At 41.9% G+C, this 21,626-nt stretch overlaps 1 protein-coding gene and 2 non-coding genes across 3 annotated transcripts in view; 2 read left to right on the top strand and 1 right to left on the bottom strand.

Annotated features, from left to right (window-relative positions):
- LOC106720620 (hemocytin) overlaps positions 1–21,626 on the top strand; it is a 32,818-nt gene that overhangs the window by 9,890 nt on the left and 1,302 nt on the right. The window contains exons 24-82 of the mRNA XM_045686946.1: positions 54–232; positions 1,261–1,441; positions 1,740–1,873; positions 1,953–2,073; positions 2,160–2,306; positions 2,419–2,668; positions 2,814–2,942; positions 3,047–3,264; positions 3,427–3,582; positions 3,902–4,088; positions 4,336–4,572; positions 4,848–4,898; positions 5,014–5,067; positions 5,183–5,316; positions 5,453–5,584; positions 5,674–6,059; positions 6,233–6,357; positions 6,567–6,760; positions 7,036–7,218; positions 7,459–7,617; positions 7,828–8,119; positions 8,386–8,548; positions 8,795–8,900; positions 9,131–9,395; positions 10,233–10,454; positions 10,678–10,909; positions 11,221–11,369; positions 11,602–11,852; positions 11,952–12,169; positions 12,256–12,473; positions 12,606–12,797; positions 13,063–13,190; positions 13,355–13,471; positions 13,642–13,761; positions 13,990–14,139; positions 14,293–14,451; positions 14,738–14,904; positions 15,018–15,147; positions 15,331–15,417; positions 15,507–15,669; positions 15,779–15,889; positions 15,972–16,190; positions 16,280–16,377; positions 16,468–16,671; positions 16,857–16,976; positions 17,181–17,339; positions 17,551–17,697; positions 17,805–17,921; positions 18,365–18,523; positions 18,764–18,910; positions 19,103–19,222; positions 19,413–19,571; positions 19,756–19,902; positions 20,031–20,150; positions 20,302–20,460; positions 20,546–20,692; positions 20,862–21,069; positions 21,144–21,317; positions 21,444–21,596. Coding sequence (XP_045542902.1) covers positions 54–232; positions 1,261–1,441; positions 1,740–1,873; positions 1,953–2,073; positions 2,160–2,306; positions 2,419–2,668; positions 2,814–2,942; positions 3,047–3,264; positions 3,427–3,582; positions 3,902–4,088; positions 4,336–4,572; positions 4,848–4,898; positions 5,014–5,067; positions 5,183–5,316; positions 5,453–5,584; positions 5,674–6,059; positions 6,233–6,357; positions 6,567–6,760; positions 7,036–7,218; positions 7,459–7,617; positions 7,828–8,119; positions 8,386–8,548; positions 8,795–8,900; positions 9,131–9,395; positions 10,233–10,454; positions 10,678–10,909; positions 11,221–11,369; positions 11,602–11,852; positions 11,952–12,169; positions 12,256–12,473; positions 12,606–12,797; positions 13,063–13,190; positions 13,355–13,471; positions 13,642–13,761; positions 13,990–14,139; positions 14,293–14,451; positions 14,738–14,904; positions 15,018–15,147; positions 15,331–15,417; positions 15,507–15,669; positions 15,779–15,889; positions 15,972–16,190; positions 16,280–16,377; positions 16,468–16,671; positions 16,857–16,976; positions 17,181–17,339; positions 17,551–17,697; positions 17,805–17,921; positions 18,365–18,523; positions 18,764–18,910; positions 19,103–19,222; positions 19,413–19,571; positions 19,756–19,902; positions 20,031–20,150; positions 20,302–20,460; positions 20,546–20,692; positions 20,862–21,069; positions 21,144–21,317; positions 21,444–21,596 — 9,754 coding nt within the window. The remainder of the gene's footprint in view (positions 1–53; positions 233–1,260; positions 1,442–1,739; positions 1,874–1,952; positions 2,074–2,159; positions 2,307–2,418; positions 2,669–2,813; positions 2,943–3,046; positions 3,265–3,426; positions 3,583–3,901; positions 4,089–4,335; positions 4,573–4,847; positions 4,899–5,013; positions 5,068–5,182; positions 5,317–5,452; positions 5,585–5,673; positions 6,060–6,232; positions 6,358–6,566; positions 6,761–7,035; positions 7,219–7,458; positions 7,618–7,827; positions 8,120–8,385; positions 8,549–8,794; positions 8,901–9,130; positions 9,396–10,232; positions 10,455–10,677; positions 10,910–11,220; positions 11,370–11,601; positions 11,853–11,951; positions 12,170–12,255; positions 12,474–12,605; positions 12,798–13,062; positions 13,191–13,354; positions 13,472–13,641; positions 13,762–13,989; positions 14,140–14,292; positions 14,452–14,737; positions 14,905–15,017; positions 15,148–15,330; positions 15,418–15,506; positions 15,670–15,778; positions 15,890–15,971; positions 16,191–16,279; positions 16,378–16,467; positions 16,672–16,856; positions 16,977–17,180; positions 17,340–17,550; positions 17,698–17,804; positions 17,922–18,364; positions 18,524–18,763; positions 18,911–19,102; positions 19,223–19,412; positions 19,572–19,755; positions 19,903–20,030; positions 20,151–20,301; positions 20,461–20,545; positions 20,693–20,861; positions 21,070–21,143; positions 21,318–21,443; positions 21,597–21,626) is intronic.
- Positions 531–603, top strand: Trnaa-agc. Its single transcript has one exon. It is a non-coding gene; the product is annotated as a tRNA-Ala (tRNA).
- Positions 765–837, bottom strand: Trnaa-agc. The gene has a single exon. It is a non-coding gene; the product is annotated as a tRNA-Ala (tRNA).

Raw genomic sequence — 21,626 nt, 5'->3', positions numbered from 1 at the left:
TATTTCAGTTAATCGAGTATCCTTTTAGTTAAATGATATATTCGAATGCGCAGAATATGCATCTACCTCCAATGACTCGTGCGAGCGAGTGCCGGCCGGGCTGCCAGTGCAAGAAGGGCTTCGTGCTAGACACGGGGTCGGGCAAGTGCGTGCAGCCCACCAACTGCCCCTGCCATCACGGTGGCAGGAGCTATGCTGACGGAGAAAAGATGCAAGAAGAATGCAATACATGGTGAGTTTACGTTGACATACGTTATAATTTTTTCATTGAGCCATGCAGGAAGACTCACGAACTGTTTGTGTTCTTATACGAGTACCTAGCTGGTTATAGCTTGGTTCGCGTTGATGCTTCAATTCATTTTTAGTTTCGTGATAAAAGAGGCAGAGGTATGAGGTATTTTGTGTATGCTTTGTAATTTGTGTCCGCTTTTTAATGATAATCGATTGAGTTTTTATGACGTAAAAACATGTCAAAAATGAAAAAAATAGTCCACGTATTTTCTTCACTATTTTCATTCATTCCACTATCAGGGGGCGTAGCTCAGATGGTAGAGCGCTCGCTTAGCATGCGAGAGGTACCGGGATCGATACCCGGCGCCTCCAACTTTTTTTTTGTATTTTGTAAATGCATGTTCACTTATATTAAAGTACTTTAATATGTTTTTCTATTTTCTCTCCATGTCCAAAAAAATCTTTAATGGTATCTAAGGAATACTGAAGATATGAATTAATACACATTTGTACAAAATTAAAAAAAAAATTATTGGAGGCGCCGGGTATCGATCCCGGTACCTCTCGCATGCTAAGCGAGCGCTCTACCATCTGAGCTACGCCCCCTTCTGGTAATCTTTAAAATAAAACAAATATAAACGTTATATTTCTAAATTAAATTCCATGCGCATAAAAGTTACATAAGTACGTCACAATGTTACAAAGCATTTATTACGCAAACATAAACCTGTTTAGCATAACTTAAAATTAAATGATCTAGATACTTTTTAATTACGTAAGTTTGTTTAAATTAAATTGATGTAAGTACATATTTAAATAGAAAACGATACGTGTTTTCTTTGCAGTTTCATAGATAAACAAATAGGATTCGAAAATACGTCCTATACATTAAAAATTGGACGATAAACCAATGAACTAATGCTGTTCTATCAACATTAGGTCTGTTTTTGAAATGGGGTTACGAGAAAAAAATGTTAAGGAATATCTATGCTTGCCAGCATATTGAATATGGAATTTGTGTTCATATAGCGAGTGCAAAAGCGGCAGCTGGTCGTGCAGCGCGCGCGCTTGCTCTGGCGTTTGCAGCGCATGGGGCGATTCCCACCTCGCTACATTCGACGGCACACACTACGACTTTGAAGGCGTTTGCACATACCTCCTCGCTAAGGGATCACTGGACGGACAAGATGGCTTCAGTGTCGAGATTCAGGTTTATTATCTACATATCTACAAGTTCACATGAAGATAAATTTGTATCGCAATTACTACTGAGCCCAATTAAAAAAGTATTCACCAAATGACTAATATAACCTATATTACAGCACCCATCAGTTATATCTACAATCATGAAGTTTTTTATGTCTTTTAGTCTAGTAACTAAGTATACTATGTCGATAAATATGTGATAATGTCGATAAATCTGTTTCGCACCACTATGTTTCTAGATTCTGTATAAAACGGAGTTATAGTTGTGGACTTAGAATACATAAGATGTTATTGATATTCAGAACGTCCCGTGCGGAACAACTGGCGCTACCTGCTCCAAATCGGTAACCCTCAGGGTGACCAACACCGACGGCAGCGAGGAGTCCATCTCACTCTCACAGGGAGCACCATTACCTGATGCCACTAATTTGAAGAGGTATGCTGTTTAGTTAATGCGATCTGATGAATTATTAAAAGTTTAGAATGCAGCTCTTTATTTCTTTCGATATGTTTAGGATAAAGCTACGTATCGCGGGCGCGTACGTGTTCGCTGACGTGTCCAGCTTGGGCATGAGCCTGCAGTGGGACCGCGAGCTACGCGTCTACGTCAAGGTCGACGCTATGTGGCAAAACAGGGTCAGTTGTTATAGAAGCTTATACAAATAATCACGGTTAGCCTGGTAAGCTCGCTTTTCTCCTACAACTGAAGTCATTTTTCACAGGTGAAAGGTTTATGCGGTAACTACAACTCGGACATGCGCGACGACTTCCAAACGCCATCTGGCGGAGGCTTCGCCGAAACATCCGCTCTTATATTTGCCGACTCCTGGAAACTGAAGCCAACGTGTCCTAAGCCTCAAGAAGTAGCGGTAAAAATGCTTCATTTATTTTATTATGTACATTAGAAAAATACTTTTACCCATATATTAAGTAGGCGACGACGACTACTACTTGAAATCATTTACATTATCAATGTTTCAGGACCACTGCAAGCAACGACCACAGCGCAAAGAGTGGGCGACAGCCACTTGTGGAGCGCTGAAGCGGTTCCCATTCTCGCTGTGCCACGCGGAGGTGCCGGTGGAGGCGCATGTGCGCGCTTGCGAGGCGGACGCGTGCGCGTGCGACGCCGGTGATGACTGCCGCTGCGCGTGCGCCGCCATAGCTAACTACGCGCACGCTTGCGCCGCACGGGGAGTCACCTTTGACTGGCGCAAGCAGGACCTTTGCCGTAAGTCGGCGCACCATTATGCAACTCAGTTCCATTGAAATTGTCCAGTAATCAATTTATTTTATCAATATCTGAAGAAATTTTACTGTACTGAGTATTTGTAGGGAAAATACCAAGTTTAACCTTTCTCAATACACATGTGCAGCGATGCAGTGCGACGCCAAGTGCAGTAACTACAACTCGTGCATGTCACCCTGCCCGCCCGAGACTTGCGACAACATGCTCGACTATGATAAAGTGAAGGCCGTCTGTGAGAAAGAGACTTGCATAGAAGGTATACCGTCAATAAAAAACTACCTTATTTGTGTCTATTACAAGAAGAAATTCTGACCATTCGCGGTCAGTTCTTGGCACTAATACATGTACTTTTAATTCAAGGTTGCCAGGCCAACAAGACGTGTCCCGAAGGCACGGTGTATTCCAACAGCTCGCTGACAGAGTGTGTCCCGCGCGCCAAGTGCCGCCCCGTCTGCATGACCCTGGAGGACGGCAGGGAGGTCCTTGAGGGTGACGTCATAGAGGCGGATGATTGCCACACCTGCACGTGCTCCAAAAAGACCAAAGTCTGCTCCGGACAACCTTGCCCTACAACTGATGTGAGTGTGGTCGTGGCTTTTTAACAACTTGACTATTTTAATCAGATAGTGCCAGGTTTGCACATACAATAGATGGTGAATCCACACTTTTACTCAAAAGTATAGAGATGGTCGCTTATCGCATTTTCTTTATGAAGATAAAATATTACATTTGTCAAGCAGACAACACCGTCGGGTCCCCCTACATCGCCGAAGCCGCACGACCAGCCGCTAGGCTGCGTCACCGGATGGACGCCGTGGCTCAACAGAGGACCGGCGGAGATCGCACCCGACGGTGCCTCCATAGAAAACGAACCCCTGCCTCGACCCAACGAACTGGTGAGAAAAATATAAAATCAAATATCTTCAAAATATTTAATAACCTAACCTTGATTTAAAAAAGCCTTTTAATTGAGGAAATGGCGCTATCTCTTGGCTGCATTTTGAAACAAAGGTTTTTAATTTTTTATTGAATTAAACTGACTGAAAACAAACATACTTACGCGCGTAAAACATAACACTCTTGTCAGTCGGGTAATAATAAACACTTATTTTTAGTCCTAAACCTTTCTAATTCTCCAGTAACTTAAAACTTATGTACATAAGTGTTATCATTAGTGACAGTATTTGATACTTAAATCTAAACTGTTAACTCTAGGTGGTAGGCGCACCTATGTGCAAGCCAGATATGATGAAGAAGATCGAATGCCGCACCGTCGCAGATCACAAAACTGCCAAGGAGACGGGGCTTAACGTGGAATGTAGCCTGGAGCAGGGCCTGGTCTGTCGCGTACCAGAGGACGTCTGCCCTGACTTCGAGATACGCGTATATTGCGAATGTGAAGGTACAAAATTAATCTTTCCAGAGTCATCACAATTATACTATATTAATTAGTCCATGTCCCTTGCTGCCTTGTGCATTGTCTTGGAATTCACTATAAGCGTCATAGATCAATTTATTTCTCATCGTTATAATTCAGTCCTCGGTTCCTCATTAATTCATCCTATCTGGGAAAACTCGCTAAAAGCTTTATTTATTAAATACCACTTAGAGTTATCTAGAAAATACGAAAGCAACGTCCATCCTTACAGAGCCGTTCCGATGCATGAACAGCACTCACCCCAACCACCCGCACCCCAAGGATTGCAGTAAGTTCTACGAGTGCACGCCCGAGGTGGGGACCACAAAGGAACCGCACGCCGTGCTCAAGCAGTGCGGAGAGGGTCTACTATACAACCCTGTCACTATGGTGTGCGACTGGCCCCAGGCCGTGTACGCAGTGAGACCGGAGTGCGAGCACCCAATCACCACCACAGCTGCTACACCTGGTATTCACCACATTTTTGTACAAGAAAGCTTTGCACGGCATTCTTAGAAGCCTTGGTCTTTTAATTGATCGAATGTTGGTTTTCAAATCACGTTACATTCCTGGGGTAGTTTATCATCACTATCATTATACTTGTTAAGTTCGACATACTTAAGTAGTTATAAAATTAATGAATCTGTAAGTTTATTTATTACATTCTCAATTATTATTTTAAACATGAGTACGATTTAAATAAAAACGTATTGTATCGGATTTCAATAACCTTTCTGACTTTAGCAGCTGAAGAGACAGCGCCTACCGGGATCACCGCCACCGAATCTCCTAGAGGTAAGCTTTTCGGTATTTCGCGTGCATCCGTTCAAATATTTGCTGGTAACCACATTATATTGCACGTTATGATATAAATATTTTATAATTTAAAATGAATAATAACTATTTTCAGTTCCGAAAATTGTGACGTCCGAATCATTTGTTACAACTGCCTCTTCTACGATAGGTAAGGTTCCTTATTTTGAATTTTATCTGAGTGTACAATACAGTTATAAAATAGTTATTTTTTCCTTGATAAACCAACCAAATCTTTTCAAGTGTTATGCAAATTTGCTTTACAGCTACCCCTCCTTTACCGACAAGCCCCGTGTGCCCGCCAGGTCATGTGTTCTCTTCCTGCGCGTACCCCTGCGACAACTTGTGCGAACACTTCCTGCTGACTTTACGGGAGAGAGGAGAATGTCTACCGGGACAGGTAAGATACAATATATTTTTATTCTACGATTGTCTTAGCCGAGAGATGAAGCGAATTGTCGAATATTTTAGATGAAACCATAGCAAATACATGGGGAGAGTTAATTTAATTTATTAATTTGCATTATTTTTTACAGAAATGTGTAAAAGCCTGCATCGACGAGTCGATTGCAAATGTAAAGTGCGAATTCGGTTCGAAATGGCGCGATGACAAGACCTGTGTACCGATCAAGGACTGCACTTGTTACGACGAAGGACATAGAATCAAGGTACTTAAGAACACTGATATTTAACAATACGTAATAAAAAGCTCTGTGTCTAAAATTTATTTACCATTTATTTTTACTTTTCTGTTCAGCCTGGCGGTGTTGTGGTCCACGGCTGCGAGAAATGCCAGTGTCTCGACAACGCCTTACACTGTGATACGACTGACTGTGTTTCCATCTTCACTTCAGTTGGGCCTACACATATGACCTATATCCTCGAACCCAAAACCACTCCCGCTACAATCTCCACCATAGCACCGACCAAGCCCACTACAGTGACAATTTCTTCCACTTGGACACCAACTACGGTTAAAGTCACGCCGACACCAACTCTTCCACCCAAAACAACATTATCTACCACAGAAGGAACAACTCACGCCCCTACGGAACCGTCTCTAGAAACTACTGTACCTACAACGGTAACGCCACTTATTATCAAATCTACGAACACGCCACCACCAAGATGTGATCCTGCTAAGTAAGTATCATAAATCGTAATCGATTTAGTTACATTAAAATCTGTTATAGTAGATTTATTATTTTATTTAATTAACGAATTTACTTTCCTTTTAAAATTTTGATGTGTTAATTATTTTAAATAATAATTTGATGCAGTTTGCTAATATAATAATTTACCTTCAATTATAACAGGTACAAAAATCTTTTATGGCACGCGGAACCGTTACCGAAGTCTGCATTCACCGCCAGCTCTTCATCTAGTCCCTTGTATGAACCACAACACGCAGAACTAAACGGTCGACCATTAGATATATCGGGTGAGATTTAAAAACGATTGCTAGACTTCGAGAAGATAAGAAAAAGTTTTTAGTAATAAGTTAGCTGGTCTATTTCAGTAAAGGTTAAATTTATTTTATTTGATGATAAAATTACCTAAACATTAATCATATTGAAATACTCTTTCATAGTTTCAGGGCGCAAAATTATCCTTTACCCAATGATGTAAGTACTTGTTTTTTTATTTCAGGTGCCAGCTGGACTCCAAAGACAATGGATACCAATCAATACATACAAGTCGAGTTCCCTCACCGGGAGCCTGTCTACGGCGTGTTAATGCAAGGCAGCCCCGTGTTCGATCATTACGTCACCAGCTATGAAGTCATGTATGGCGATGATGGTAGCGTCTTCTCTACTGTCGATGGTCCCGATGGTAAACCCAAGGTATTCCACTAAATAATCTTGATTTAAAAAAAAAGAAACATTTTATTTACACTATTATCTTCCAGCCGATTTTCCTTCAGAGGATAAATACAATTTGAACTACTTTTCCATAAATTTCTATCAGCAGTCACACCTGTATTAATTCCTCCTTACGCATATCCTCTTTCTTATCCAACCATATTAAATCATAGCGCTTTCTTGTTCTTCTTGTTTCTTGTTCTTGTTCACCGCATAAAATGTATGCACTATTTAATAGAATGTAATCTTCGTATCAGGTCTTCCGAGGACCAGTTGATAGCAACGAACCCCTGCAACAAATGATCGAGCCACCCATCGAAGCGAAATTCATCCGCATTCGACCGCTGACGTGGCACAATGGTATCGCAGTACGCTTGGAGCTCATCGGTTGTGAGGAACCAATTACTACCACGCCGACGCCTACCACCACAGTCACAACTGTGAGTATAGTCAATATTATCGATGGTCTGCCTTTGTGTAGATTTAGTATGAGAAATATACGTTAAGCGCTTCCCTGAGCGGGCAATTATTTTTAGTAACTGCCACACTCAGTTGTTGAGTGTGGCAGTTAGTAAACTTATATACTAATAATAACCGCTGAAGTACACTAGGGTAGCTCATTTAAGGACTCTTCAGTAGGACTGTAAAGGAACCAAATTGAATGTAAACTCATTTTCCAGCCCGAGCCAATGCAGTGTACAGATGCTATGGGCTTAGACGCCGAACTACCTTTGGACAACATTGAAGTGTCCTCTAACAATGACGCGCGACCGTTCTTGAAGCTCGATGGAGAAAGAGGATGGCGTCCAACTTACAGTACTCCTGGACAATGGATCAAGGTTAGTGATAAAGCACTTAAAAAACCTAAACATTTAAAATCTAGACGGCGTCCCGAAACTCTCAAAGACACTTCGACACAAATCACTTCTTATTGCTACAATAAGCTGACCAGAATAATGAGTATATCAAAATATTTTATTTTCATTAGGAACAATACCATTTTGGTAAGAATGTTTACCAAAATCAGTAAATAACTATTTTGTCCACAGTTCGACTTCATGGCACCACGCAATATAACCGGCATCAAGACCAAGGGCGGGGTTACAGGATGGGTGACCGCGTACAACGTGCTGTTCTCATGTAACTTGTCGCTGCCGTTCAGTCCAATGGTAGACATTCTCGGGGATGTTAAGCAGTTCCCGGCCAACTTTGACAGCGACACCGTGGTGACAACCGAGTTCCGGCCTCCGATACGCGCTCAATACTTAAAGATTGTGCCCATCAAGTGGAACCGTAATATGGAGATGAGAGTCGAGCCTATCGGATGTTTCGAACCTTACCGTAAGTTTGAAAATATTTTTTTTTATTATTCAAATTGCTTGATTGGTAATCATTGGGATAGATAAAGCCATTTGTGCAATCATTTTTTTTGCTTAAGAACAGTTTTAATTAGGATAGGTCATGTTTTTTTTAATGTAAATTTAAATTAATATACCTTGATACATGGCCTAGACAATAATAATAACCTTATAAGTCCTATCCTATCCCTTAATCCAGTTTTAACTTTGACATTACTTAACGGCTTTTAAGACGATTAACTTGTTCAGCAATGACATCTCCCGCGCCAACGCCGACCGCTCCGAGCAGTAGCGGGTGCGAGATGTGTCCGGGCGTGCGCCCGACCGCCTGCAATTGCACAGAACTCCAGTACTTTGACGGCGAGGCCTGCGTTACGAGAGACCAATGTCCATGCGTCGAAGGATTTATGACGTAAGATTATCTTTGAATGTTCATACGTATCTCTCAGCAAATACTTAATCTAAAGTGGTAGTATGTTATTAAGCTAAATGACTTATGTATTCTAACGCGAAACCCCTCTCTCTTTTTTGCTTTTAAAATTATCGACTCAAACTTCGTAGATAACACGACACTTGAGAGCAGTCAAGTAACCACATTACATCAATCGATGCATACCTACTTCCCCAGAATTTGATTCTAAGTACGTTATATTCTCAGGTACGCGGTCGGTTCTATCTTCCGCGGCACAGAGTGCGACGAGTGCATGTGCAAGCTGGGTGGCATCACCGACTGCAAGCCCATCAAGGAGTGCAAGTGTGGTCCGGTAAGTTACGTTCACGGCTTTTAATCTAAAGACATATTTTAAGAATATTAGGCACTGCAAATTTTTAGCGATACTAGCTGTGTCACGCGATTTATATAACGGACTAATTTCTGTTCTAAAATTTATCCAGAACCTCTAGTTTTTAAGTTACCGTTACTTGATAACACATATCTATCCGTTCAGTCTTTCGCATTTATAACATTTAGTATAGTAACTCTTAATTATACCAGGATATGGTACCAAAATTGTCAACGTCGACATGCGAATGCTCATGCGAGGCGTGCCCCGACGGCACAAGGATCTGCCCGACGAGCGCACTGTGCTTGCCGCTGGAGAAGTGGTGCGACGGCCTGCAGGACTGCGGCGACGACGAGCGCGATTGTATCACCAGTACCGCGATTAAAACCACGGTCACAGAGCCCACGTTCATCAGCACCGCCGTGCCTACTGCCGGTGCCACACCGCCTGCTACCACCACCACACAAACACCATTACGTAAGCACAATCAGAATATTCTGCTACATTCAAAATCATTTGATAATTACTTAAGCAGTCTTTGGTAAAGATTTTTATCACTTAATCTATGCAAAGGGACTCCCATTGAAACTAACTACGGCAGTTAGTTTTAGTAAATCTATTAAGTTGTCCCTCAAAGACAAAACGCATAAATACATATGTATGTCATCTCTTCTAGAATCTTCCGTCTTAGTAATTATTTTCGCTGTGTAATTATTATGTTAGAGCTTTAAAAACAACGTGATTAATTGGCAAATTAACAAATACAAAATTTATATAAGCATATTTTTAACAGGCCGTAAGAAAGTAAAAGAAGTTGCAACAATTTATGAAAGTTTTCATCCACTTTTAGAGAAGGTACCAAAAACTCTTGTTCTAGAACATAAGAACGAGGGCAAAAACATAGGTAAATGAAAGTACTCAATGACATATATAAGCCTAAAAATGCAAGTATATCAATTGGCTGTTATATTTCGTTCCTTTATGGCTTATATAATAAAATGTAAATAAATTATCTATTTCATTATGTATATACGTATGTAAGTGTAATATTACATTCAAAATTTAACGTTATTCTAAGTATAGTTATTGTAAGCATATTAAGTTATTCGCATTTAAATAAAGTTATTTATATGGCTTGTATATGTAACACGCAGCAGTATTTATCAAGCTTTAATTTTATAATAGCAGTTAATGAAAAAATGTTACAAGAGTTAAAAAACTTACCGAAAATAAAGATAGTTCAGGTTTACATAGTTGTAACCAAAATTTAAACTTAGGTAACAAAATTTCATTTTGAAAATATTTGATTTTCAGCTGTGAAATGTCCCAAAGTGGAATGCCCGCGTGGTTACTTTGTCCAATATACAACAAGCCGTCCTAATTACATAAGATCGTCGACCTCTGACCTGCCGCCTCCAAGGCCAAGATATTCCTACCAGAGGTATCAAACGGGAGCAAAGCAATGGAACGGGAGGAAGTTCTCTAAGGGTGGATTCTCCAAGACCGGATTTTCGAAGGGCGGATATACACCTTTTGGTACGTACTTTCACACTATTGTACTTTTTGCAGATGGAAACAAGGATCTTAATTGTGAGCTTTTTTGTATATCATTTCATTATCATTATCATTATCATTAGTCAAAATTACAACTCTATTAAACGTCACTTAAGTCACTTGAGTATTCGGAAATTTTTAAGCCATCATAAAAACGATCCAGGTTTTGATAAATGACGTGTTAAATTGAGAATATTTTGTTCAGGTCGACCGAAGTTCCCGCAGCAAAATCAAGCATTCTCACTGGACAAGCCTGCGTTAACGAAAGACACCTCGTCTAAGGAAGTCTGCCCGCAATTTAAGTGCATTCCAAAACTTCCCCCACCGCCAAGACCAGGCTCCACCCTTCCGCCCCTCATCTGTTCAGCCCCTCTCTGCCCGCAACACTACTCACTCAAATTGGAAAGTGTGCCAACCGAAGTCCATAAGTGTCCACAGTAAGTATCGTCAAACGAGAAATCATTAATTGAATTTAATAAGAGCTGCAAATTTTATGGTCTTATATTTGGAGGCCTAATTTTAGTCCTCTTACCCTTCCCACCCCTTTTCTTACAAGGAAAGGATGGGAAGGGGAGATGGATTAAATGGAGGGGAATAGGCATAGGAAGGTTAAATATTCTCTTTTTGTGCGTCTCCTCCTTCGTAGATTAAGGGTAGGCAACGCATCTGCAATTGCGAATGTCTATGGGCAGCGGTCTTGGTCGATGTTGGTCAGTTTGTGAAGTACAATGTTGTGTTATGTCCACAGGTACGTGTGCGTGCCCCCTGTGGAGCGGCCGGTGTACTGCAATGTAACGGGGCGAACCTTTAACACTTTCGACGGCGTCGAGTACAAGTACGACATCTGCTTCCACATCCTCGCTAGGGACAACCGTTTCGACGCCTGGACAGTTATTGGTAAGATATACACGCTTTTGAAAAATGAACAAGACACATTGCTTCTGTCTAACTTCATAAACTGTTCAAAAATTCTCTCCAAATCTTTTCCAACTTCGTTAAATGTTGTTATCGATAACATCAAGTTTATCTCAAGTTAAAATTACAACATATTTAATTAAAGTTAACTTAGTCGATTTTGCAAATCATCATCATCAGCCCAAAAACATAATTTTTATTGCGATCATTTCAGTCCGCAAGAAGTGCCGCCCCGATGGTTGCGTGAATCATTTGATGGTGCTCCAAGACGACCAGTTGATCCTCGTGAAGCCAAATCTGATGATAGAATACAACAACTACGAGTACACAGTGGAGCAGACTCGGAAGATTTGCTTCCAGAAGAACAGCTTCGATGTCGACCGCCTTGGCAACGGCGTGTCTATTAAATCTAGGAAATATAATTTCACCGTCTTGTATTCTACTAATGGTGATATCAAACTTGGGGTAAGTTTTCCATTAATCTTTCGAAATTTAACTTGAACTATCTTTAACACCTGCATTTTATGTTTTCTTTCTGGTTAAATAATAAAATGTTACATATAGCTGCTTAAGACACATTTGGGTGGCGTGGACGGTCTCTGCGGTGCTTACGATGGTGACGCGAGCAACGACCGCCGCCTGCCCAGCGGCCAGCAGGCGGTCAGCATCGACCAGTTCGGCAGGTCCTGGGCTAAGCCCGGTCTCAAGCCCGATGCCTGCCAGCCCAAAGTTATACCGCCCAAGGAACAAAAGAAATGTTGGGACATGTGCGACGTCCTTACGTAAGTCATACAAATTCCAAATTGATATTAAAATTGATGAAAGTTTACTGTCTCTATTAGATTATTAAGCACCGAATATTTGACAGGAAAGAACCGATCTCTCAGTGCGCCAAGGTCCTTAACCTGGACAAATGGCGGACCATCTGCTTGGAGAAGGTGTGCGAGTGCGCTGAGCAAGTGGTGAATGGCACCAAGCGCTCAGAGGAGGAGTGCAGGTGCAAGTTCGTGGAGCAGCTGGTGGCGGAGTGCCTCGCCGCCGACAAAGACCTCGACATACAGAGCTGGAGAATGAATATGAATTGTCGTATGTAGAGATTTAACTCACTATTTTGCTACAAAATTCGATGTTTCTTTTCTAATTGAACACATTATTATAAAAATTAATTTTATTTTTAATCATGTAAAATTTTTGACAACCTTGTTGAATGTGTTACAGCGGCGGAGTGCGCTGCGCCGCTGGTGCACTACGACTGCTACCGGCGCCGCAGCGAGCCGACGTGTGCTGGTGCCGGCGCCGGCAGCAGCGGCAGCCAGCAGGAGGACGGCCTCTGCTTCCCCGGCTGCTACTGCCCGGAGGGACGTCTACGAAAGGGCGACCAGTGTATCGCGCCCACTGATTGCTTAGACTGTAAGAAACTTTAAGGAAGTGCAAAAAAACTTTGACCGCATCTACACTTGAGAATATGCACATAATTAATTCTTTGTAAAATCTATGTAGAATCCCTCCCCTGATTTATATGTGTTGAAAAAAGCATAACACATTTTCGTCAAATCATGGCAATCAAAGTAAAGAATGAAGTAAGCAATTGATTATTTTTTTATTAAAGAAGTCAGAGTAACTATTAACTAAATTACACCTATCCTTCAAATCATAATACGTCTGATATTTCAAGGTACTTGCCACGGTTTGGGATCGCCCGCGAAGTATGTAACGTTCGAAGGTGATGACATGCCTGTCCTCGGCAACTGCACTTACCTCGCCTCCAGAGACAGAAATGAGACCGGACATCACAAGTATCAGGTAAAAATGCATTTTTTTTTTCGTTCAATATCCAAAAGAACGTAGAGAGTTAAATAAAGATAGACCAGATTATTTGTTTATTTTACAAAGAAAACCTTTATTTTTAGAAAGATTTTCCATTAATTCTGCGAATAATATACCCAATATTATAATTTGTCTTCCAGGTTTACGTAACAAATGAACCGTGTGCTGACAATCAAGGTGTTGTTTGCACCAAAGCAATCCATTTGATTTACGAAAAGAACATTGTTCGCATTGCCAAGGAGTCTTATTCAAACATGGTAAGTGAATTTGACAGCATATATTTACACAATTATATGTGTAGATGCATAATGAGCGTATCCTTAATCAACTTATATCTTCAAATAATAACATGAGTTTCTTGTTACTCCTCGTGTAGGCATTTGTATATTGATTATCACATCATATAGAGAACATATTTTTAATTCAGATTCAAACAACTATAAACGGCGAGCCCGTGTTCAAGTATCCGCTGAAGAACGAATGGGCTGAGATAACTAAGGTTAACGGCGAAGACGTCACAATCAAGCTACCCGACATACATGTGGAGGTTTGTTACATACTATTTAAAATATCTACATTTAATATCGTGTCATTTCATTAATGTAGTTATCCTATGAACTTGGTCCCTCTCCTATAAACTTACTCTAACATTAGTATTTGTTTATTAAGATCCGACTCGAGGGACCAAGTTCATATTTTAGCATTAACGTTTAAAGAACTAAATAAACATTATATAACTATTCAAGTATACATAATTATTATTATTCTTTTTCAGTTGTCAGTGCTGCGAGCTAAGTTGGAATTCTCAGTCCGCGTGCCGTCGTACCAGTACGCAAACCAGACGGAGGGTCTGTGCGGCGTTTGTATGGGATACCAGGATAAACTCATCACCAGCAACGGCACCGTCACTGATGACTTTGAATTGGTACTTATACCTTCATTCAATATTATTGTTTCAAATCTTCTCAATATACTATACTCATAGACGTATTCATAAAAATATCTAAGTAAACATTCAACGACTAGATTTTTTTTTAATTTTGATTAATTTTGTCTAATTTGCGGTTTTTGCTTTCAGTACGGTAAGAGCTGGCAGGCAGATATAGACACCCTGTCGGACCTGAACGAGGCGGTGCTGATGGTCTGCGGCGACTTCGTGCCCGAGCCTGTCTGCGAACCCCTGCCGCCGGAGCACAACCCCTGTCTCGTCCTTAACAACGTCGAGACCTTTGGAGAGGTCAGTATACATTGAATCCTTTATCCTTATTCTTGTACTAGTAGAACAGTCTAGATCAGATAAGAATGTGGTGGACATAATTTAGGCCGAAAAAAGATGAACAAAAGAAATTAAACAAGAAAAGATTGACGGGAGAAGGGCCGATTTGGAAGACTGAAACTTTTTCCGATCCACATAAAGTGGAAAAGAAGAAGGAAAGTGTTTACATGATATACACCATTAGAATCTCACCAAGAACCAAATTCAGTTACATTGACTTTATTTTAAAGTTGTATTTTGTGCACAGTGTCACGCGTTGGTCGATCCGGCGGAGTACATAGCGCAGTGCGAGGAGGAGCTTTGCGCGTGGAACACGACAGATGTCTGCCCCTCGCTGGAGACGTACGCCGCCGAGTGCCGCCGCCAGGGCGTCTGTCTGCAGTGGCGCAATGAGGAACTCTGTCCATACCCTTGGTCAGTGTCATTTATAGCTTAATTATAATTTATAATAAAGTAATGTTACTCAAAACACTTCGAAGCAATAAACTGGATAGGTTGAATATCAGATCGATTGTGTTAATTTCCAGTGAGAGCCCTATGGTATACCGAGAGTGCGTCGACTGCGAGCGTACCTGCGACAACAACGACATTCTCGAGAAGAATCCGGAGAAATGCGATACATTCCCAGTCGCTGGCTGCTTCTGTCCCGAGGGAAAGGTAACACTCAGACGACAACATTGACTATCGCAAGTTTAACTTCACATATTTTTAAGTTAATTTCTGCACATTACATTAATTTTGGATCAGAAGAAAAGTCCAATTAGGATGTATATCAATAAATAAGACCAACAAAAAATAAAAGGTTTATAAAATCTTTAAACTCAAATCGCTTTGTTGCAGGTCCGAGTGAACAACACGTGTATAGAACCCAATAAGTGCTTCCCTTGCGACGCCAAAAAAGAACATTACACAGGCGATGAGTGGCAAGTAAGTGCATGAAATACATTTTTAAGTACATCACAAATCAACTTAGTCCAAGAATTGACCTCAATTACTAAATACTCTTCATATTACAGGAAGATGCGTGCACTAAATGCACGTGCAGCAAACTGGTGGAATCTAACGAGGCGCACGTGTCGTGTGTTAAACAAACATGCACCGTGTCAGTGTGTGGTGAACACGAGAACCTGGTCACCAAGCCCGCCAAACCCGGACAATGCTGCCCAGAGTACATGTGCGGTAAGACAATGTTATACCACGGTTAAATCTTTTTTCCTGACAACTATTACGTCCGGTTGACCCCTATCGTACTCAATCTTCTATTTGCCATTTCTGTTATTCTTTCTAGTACCGAAACCGATTGAGAAACACTGCGAAGAACCAAAGAAGATGGAGTGCGGATTCGGTCAAGTGTTGAAACAGAAAGACACGCCCAGCGGATGTAAAGAGTTTTCATGCGGTAAGTCGTAAAAGATAACATAGTATAAAAATAATGTAATTATTAAATATGAAATAATTCCATATGTCGATCATGTTAACAGAGTGCAAACCGGCGAGCGAGTGCGAAGCCATTCCCCCGGACAGCGAGGTGGAAATAATGGAACCTGGCATGGAGCGAGTGGTCGACAGCAGCGGCTGTTGCCCGCGCGTCCAGCTCGTCTGCCGCCGCGACTCTTGCCCCAAGCCGCCTGTATGCCCGGAATTCCATAAACTCAACACTACTGAGCGACCCGGACAATGCTGTCCAGAACACAAGTGCGGTAAGTACCGAGTATTGCGATGGACTGCTGACGAAAGAGTAGTTAAAAATTTGATAATTATCAAGCTAATTTTTAATTTTTTTTTGCAGTACTGCCCGAGGATAAATGCATTGCTAAACTGGAGTGGGAGGCAGCGCCTAGAGGTGGGGAGAAGCCAAGGGAAGTGCTGCAAAGCGTGTTAAAGGACGTGAGTACATTATGCATAAAATTCATAAGGTTATTCTTAGCAAAATATGTTTCAAAGCACTATTACTGATACGTGTTTCCGTATACCCAGGTGGATGCGGTGTGGCTGGACGGGCCGTGCCGTTCGTGCCGCTGCAGCGCGGAGTCCGCGGGCGCGGTGTCGCAGTGCAGCATCACCGAATGTCCGCCGCTGGCCACCAGCGAGGAGTTTGTGCTGGAGTCGGTGCCCGTGCCCTTCGAGTGCTGCCCGCGCACTGTGCATGCCGCCTGCCGGTACCAACACCACGTATACAAGGTGAAAACGCATCTCAAAAAATTAGTAGGTCTTTAAAAAGTGCAGATTACATCGAATTTACGATTGAAACCTCCTGACCCAGATGAAGGTACACAATATCGTTTTTCGTATCTATGTCAAAAGCTTGAAACGATCTAAGCATTCAAACCTTTGTCACAAAAAATTAAATTGATGAATGATTACAGGTCGGCGAGAACTGGACATCGCCCGACAACCCCTGTGAGACATACCAGTGTGTGAAAGTTGGCGAGGGACAACTCGACAGAGTCACTAAACAACAATACTGCGACGATGACTGTCAACCGGTAAATAAAATAGATGAATAGACTTCTTTTGTGAAAATAGATATCAAGAAAATAACAATTTATTCGCTTTATATAAAGTCAAATATAACATTCATGAAATCTAATAGTGTGTTGTTAGACTAAGAAAAAGAAAATTTAACTGTGCATTTATCCTCGGAGATAGTCTAGTCTTTGTCTTAATTAACGAATTGATTAATTACTCAGGGTTGGGAGTACGTACCAGCTGAGGAGAACAGCGGTCAGTGCTGTGGCAAGTGCAAGCCGGTGGCGTGTGTGTGCGAGAACACACTGCACCCCATCGGCCAAACCTGGGCCTCACCTGACTTCTGTACAAACTACACCTGCGTAGACCTTAATGGAACCGTAAGTATACTATCGCTCATTATTTTGAATACAATATTTTTCTTTAAACTAGGCCTTACGCCTTCATCGACAAATGATCACAAATTGACTAGGAATAACTTGTTTAAACTCTAATTTGCAAGTTCAGAAATCAAATTGAAAAAGTCTTATTTAGTGAATTTAAAGGTACTTTAATGATTAATGGCTAAAGTAAAATTTTATTTCCATTCAGCTCCAAGTGCAGAGCGCGAACGAGACCTGTCCGAAGATATCAGAAGAGATGCAGAAGCAGTTCGTGCTGACAGAGGAGAAGGTGCCCGGCAAGTGCTGCCCTAAGGTCGAGCCTGTCGCCTGTCGCGTCGATGACAAGATCTACCAGGTGAACATTACATTACACATCGCCAACATATTCAGTGTGAAGTAATTGGCTTTTAATTATCTTTTTTTTTTAATTTCTTGATCTTATGATAAATGAGCTATTTTTAGGTTGGTGAGAACTGGACGTCTGAGACTAACGCGTGTGAGTCGTACGAGTGTGCGCGCTCCGGAGACCGGCTGGAGCGACTCACCACCGTACACTACTGCCACGACGACTGCCAACCGGTCAGTATAACACTGTTAATATAAACAAACAAACTATTTTAATCTATGATTAACTTTATGTTAGGCAGTCTTCTGGTAAAAAGAGAGATCCAAAATTTATTCAGATAAGACTATATAACTTCAAACTTTCGTGGTTTTTATTAATATACTGTTCGTAAGAAACGGGATTCTTACCACGATTAGGCTGTTTGAGCTCCCGATATTTCGGCACAGTTGCATGCGCCATCTTCACGGGTTCACGGGGAGCTCAAACAGCCTAATCGTGGTAAGAATCCCGTTTCTTACGAACAGTATACAGATAAGACTAGTTGGTCCTCTGGTGGAAAAAAATCCCGCAGTGGATAATAAGAAAGAAAAAATATCTACAATGTTATCTTATAACGCCTATATATTATTTTTGCTATTCATTAATAACCTATACTTAATTATACTTGTTCATTCAGGGCTGGGAGTACATACCATCGGCGAACAAGAGCGAGCAATGTTGCGGCAAATGTGAGCCGGTGGCTTGCGTGTGTGAAGGTCGTCTACACCCCATTGGTGAGGTGTGGACCTCGGCCGACTTCTGCACCAATTACACTTGTGTCAATCTCAACGGAACAGTGAGTATAAACACTTGGAAGAAACTATTAATCTAAATAATAGTATCTAGTAACTAAAGGATTTACTAATAAAGTTATTGATAGTTAGCTCGCAGGCTATCTCACTCACAAAGGCTCCTTCTTTTCGTCTCTAAGCACAGTCACAAAAAGTCTATTTCGTCTCCCCTTATCCTCAAAAACTCGGGTCTATTCGCGGTCGTAGAATTTAAGATCTGACAAATTCTGTGGTTTGTGTTTTAGCTACAAGTCCAAAGCTTCAACGAGACGTGTCCGGAAATAAGTGAATCTATGGAAAAGCAGTTTGTCCTGACAAAAGAAAAGATAGAAGGCAAATGCTGTCCTAAAGTCAAACCTGTTGCTTGCCGGGTGAATGATAAAATATACGAGGTAAGACGGATTTATATTCTTTTTTATTACCCAACTATTCAGATATTGAAAAACCAATAGGAAAGTGGATCGGCAACGGAGAGATATAATGTTAATATCAAAGGCAAGTAAACTTGGGGAAAATAAGTAAATCACCTATTGGACGTAATCAAATATATTCTTAGAATTAATTTAATATCTTGTTTGTCGTAGGTTGGACAAAACTGGACATCGCCGACAGACGCATGCGAGTCGTACCAGTGCTCACGCGCAGAGGACGGTAAACTGGAGAAGGTGACCACCGTGCAAAGCTGCGACGACGATTGTCAACCGGTGAGTTTCAAATTTATATGAATGTTGGGACATTCGACTGTTATTTACTCCTGTGTGTTTGAATAGCAGAACACAAAAGCAGCAAAGAGCAAGACACTGACTAGTTAAAGAAAACATTGATATAAAAAAAATGATTATATATAGCGTGTACAAAATGTTAGGTAAAAAATTGAATTTGTGTTCGTTGTAGGGCTGGGAATACGTACCTTCGGTGAACAAGAGCGAGCAATGCTGCGGGCGGTGCAAGCCGGTGGCGTGCGTGAGCGAGGGCGTGCTGCGACTTATCGGCGAGGTGTGGACCTCCAAGGACTTCTGCACAAACTACACCTGCGTTGATCTCAACGGCACCGTGAGTATTACCACCTGGAAATTAAATTACTATTCCACAAATTTCTAATGTTGTTTAAACTTGCCGACCTCTTTTGTATTCAGTCTCCTGGAGTTAGGTTCAATTGTTAATTTTTTGTTAACTTCAATATTTCCTTGCATTAATTTATTACAGCATCTAATAAAAATGTTACATTTTTTTACAGCTACAAGTCCAAAGCTTCAATGAGACATGCCCAGAAATAAGCGAGTCTATGGAAAAGCAGTTTGTACTCACAAAACTTAAAGTGGAAGGAAAATGTTGTCCGCAAATTGAACCTGTCGCCTGTCGCGTTGCTGATAAAATATACCAGGTAAGTCAAACACATTAATATGTCCCAAATTTAGTATCCTAATCTTTATATGATACTGTCACAAGAAAAATATCTGTCATGTGGATCATGAAAAATTAGGTGTCAACTGTATTTGTTATTTGTCTAAGGTCGGAGAAAACTGGACATCGCCAACAGACGCATGCGAGTCGTACCAGTGCGCGCGCGCAGATGACGGCAAGCTGGAGAAGGTGACCACTGTGCAAAGTTGCGACGACGATTGTCAACCAGTAAGTAAAGTGGTACCAAAATTATAGTTTCTGTGATTTAGTAAAAACGAGCACAAATTGTTGGAAACGGTTTGACTGGTCAATTATTACGTAGTTACACGTTACAAAAACGTATTGATTTAACGTAATTAGTAAACCTCGTGTATCGTAGGGCTGGGAGTACGTACCTTCGGCGAACAAAAGCGAGCAATGCTGCGGGCGATGCAAGCCAGTAGCGTGCGTATGCGAGGGCGTGCTGCGACTCATTGGGGAAGTGTGGACCTCCAAGGACTTCTGCACAAACTACACCTGCGTGGATCTCAACGGCACCGTGAGTATTACTACCACTTGAATAACACGTGCAGGAGCATGCAAATGCCAAGATAACTTTTACCAAATTAATTTCCCCATTTCAGTTACAAGTCCAGAGCGCCAACGAGACATGTCCAGTAATCAAGGAGGCTATGTTGAAGCAGTTCGTATACTCCGAGGAGAAGGTGGCGGGCAAGTGCTGCCCCATCAGAGAGCCGGTCGCCTGCCGCGTTGGAGACATTATATACCAGGTCACCTCACTCACACCTCTTTTCGACATGCAAAGACACCTTGACTATTCGTACTCATCAATAGTTTCTATCAACCCTTTCACAATTTGCTAATTTAATATTCAGAGAAATTGTAAAGACAGACTTCGAAGGTAAAACAAAACTAATTCAACATAAATATTGATATCAGGAGGGACAAAGTTGGATCACGACGGACCCGTGCGTGAACGCGACGTGCGCGCGCGACGCTGACGGACAACTGTCGCGCAAGGAGGCGACTGAAGGTTGCGTGCGCGACTGCCCGCGCGGCTGGCTGTACAAGGAGCCGCCGCCCGGCGTCTGCTGCGGCCGCTGCGTGCAGTACGCCTGCGTCGTCGACGACAAGCTCAGGAAACCTGGTAACGTTCATCCCAATCCACTTGTATCACTGCTCCTGTAGCAGAACTTAATCTGTCATATGTTGTGCCTGTAGGCGAAGTGTGGCAATCGGGAGACAACTGTACGACGTTCTCTTGCGAGCGTGACGGCGACGAATTCTATACGACTTCGCTGCGTCGTCCCTGTCCAGACGTGTCCGCCTGCGCGCCCGAGGACCTCGTCAACGAGACCTGCTGCCAGGTCTGCAAGCTGACGCCGAGCCCACTCAGTGAGTACAATAATTGTTGACAGTTACTAATTCCTTCAAATTCCAAATGAGCTGATGGAACGAATTTCAAAGGCCACATATTTTTGGGATCCCGAGGTGTTGAGGATTTTGTGTCTGTTCTCATAGGTACTTGCGTGCCTAAGTCGATCCCGAGCTTGGAGACGTTGGGTCTAATCCGTGTGCACATGGGCCCGCACGGCTTCTGTGTTAACCGCGAGCCAGTGGCCGGCTTCCGCGAGTGCCGCGGCACCTGCGACTCTGGCACCTTGTACAACAACCGTGAGTCGATCAACCATCATTTACATATCT

The sequence above is a fragment of the Papilio machaon genome, chromosome 4 (assembly GCF_912999745.1).
Source record: "Papilio machaon chromosome 4, ilPapMach1.1, whole genome shotgun sequence".
NCBI lineage: Eukaryota > Metazoa > Arthropoda > Insecta > Lepidoptera > Papilionidae > Papilio > Papilio machaon.
Note: the sequence above shows the minus strand (reverse complement) of the source record. Positions and strands in the feature narration are given on the sequence as shown.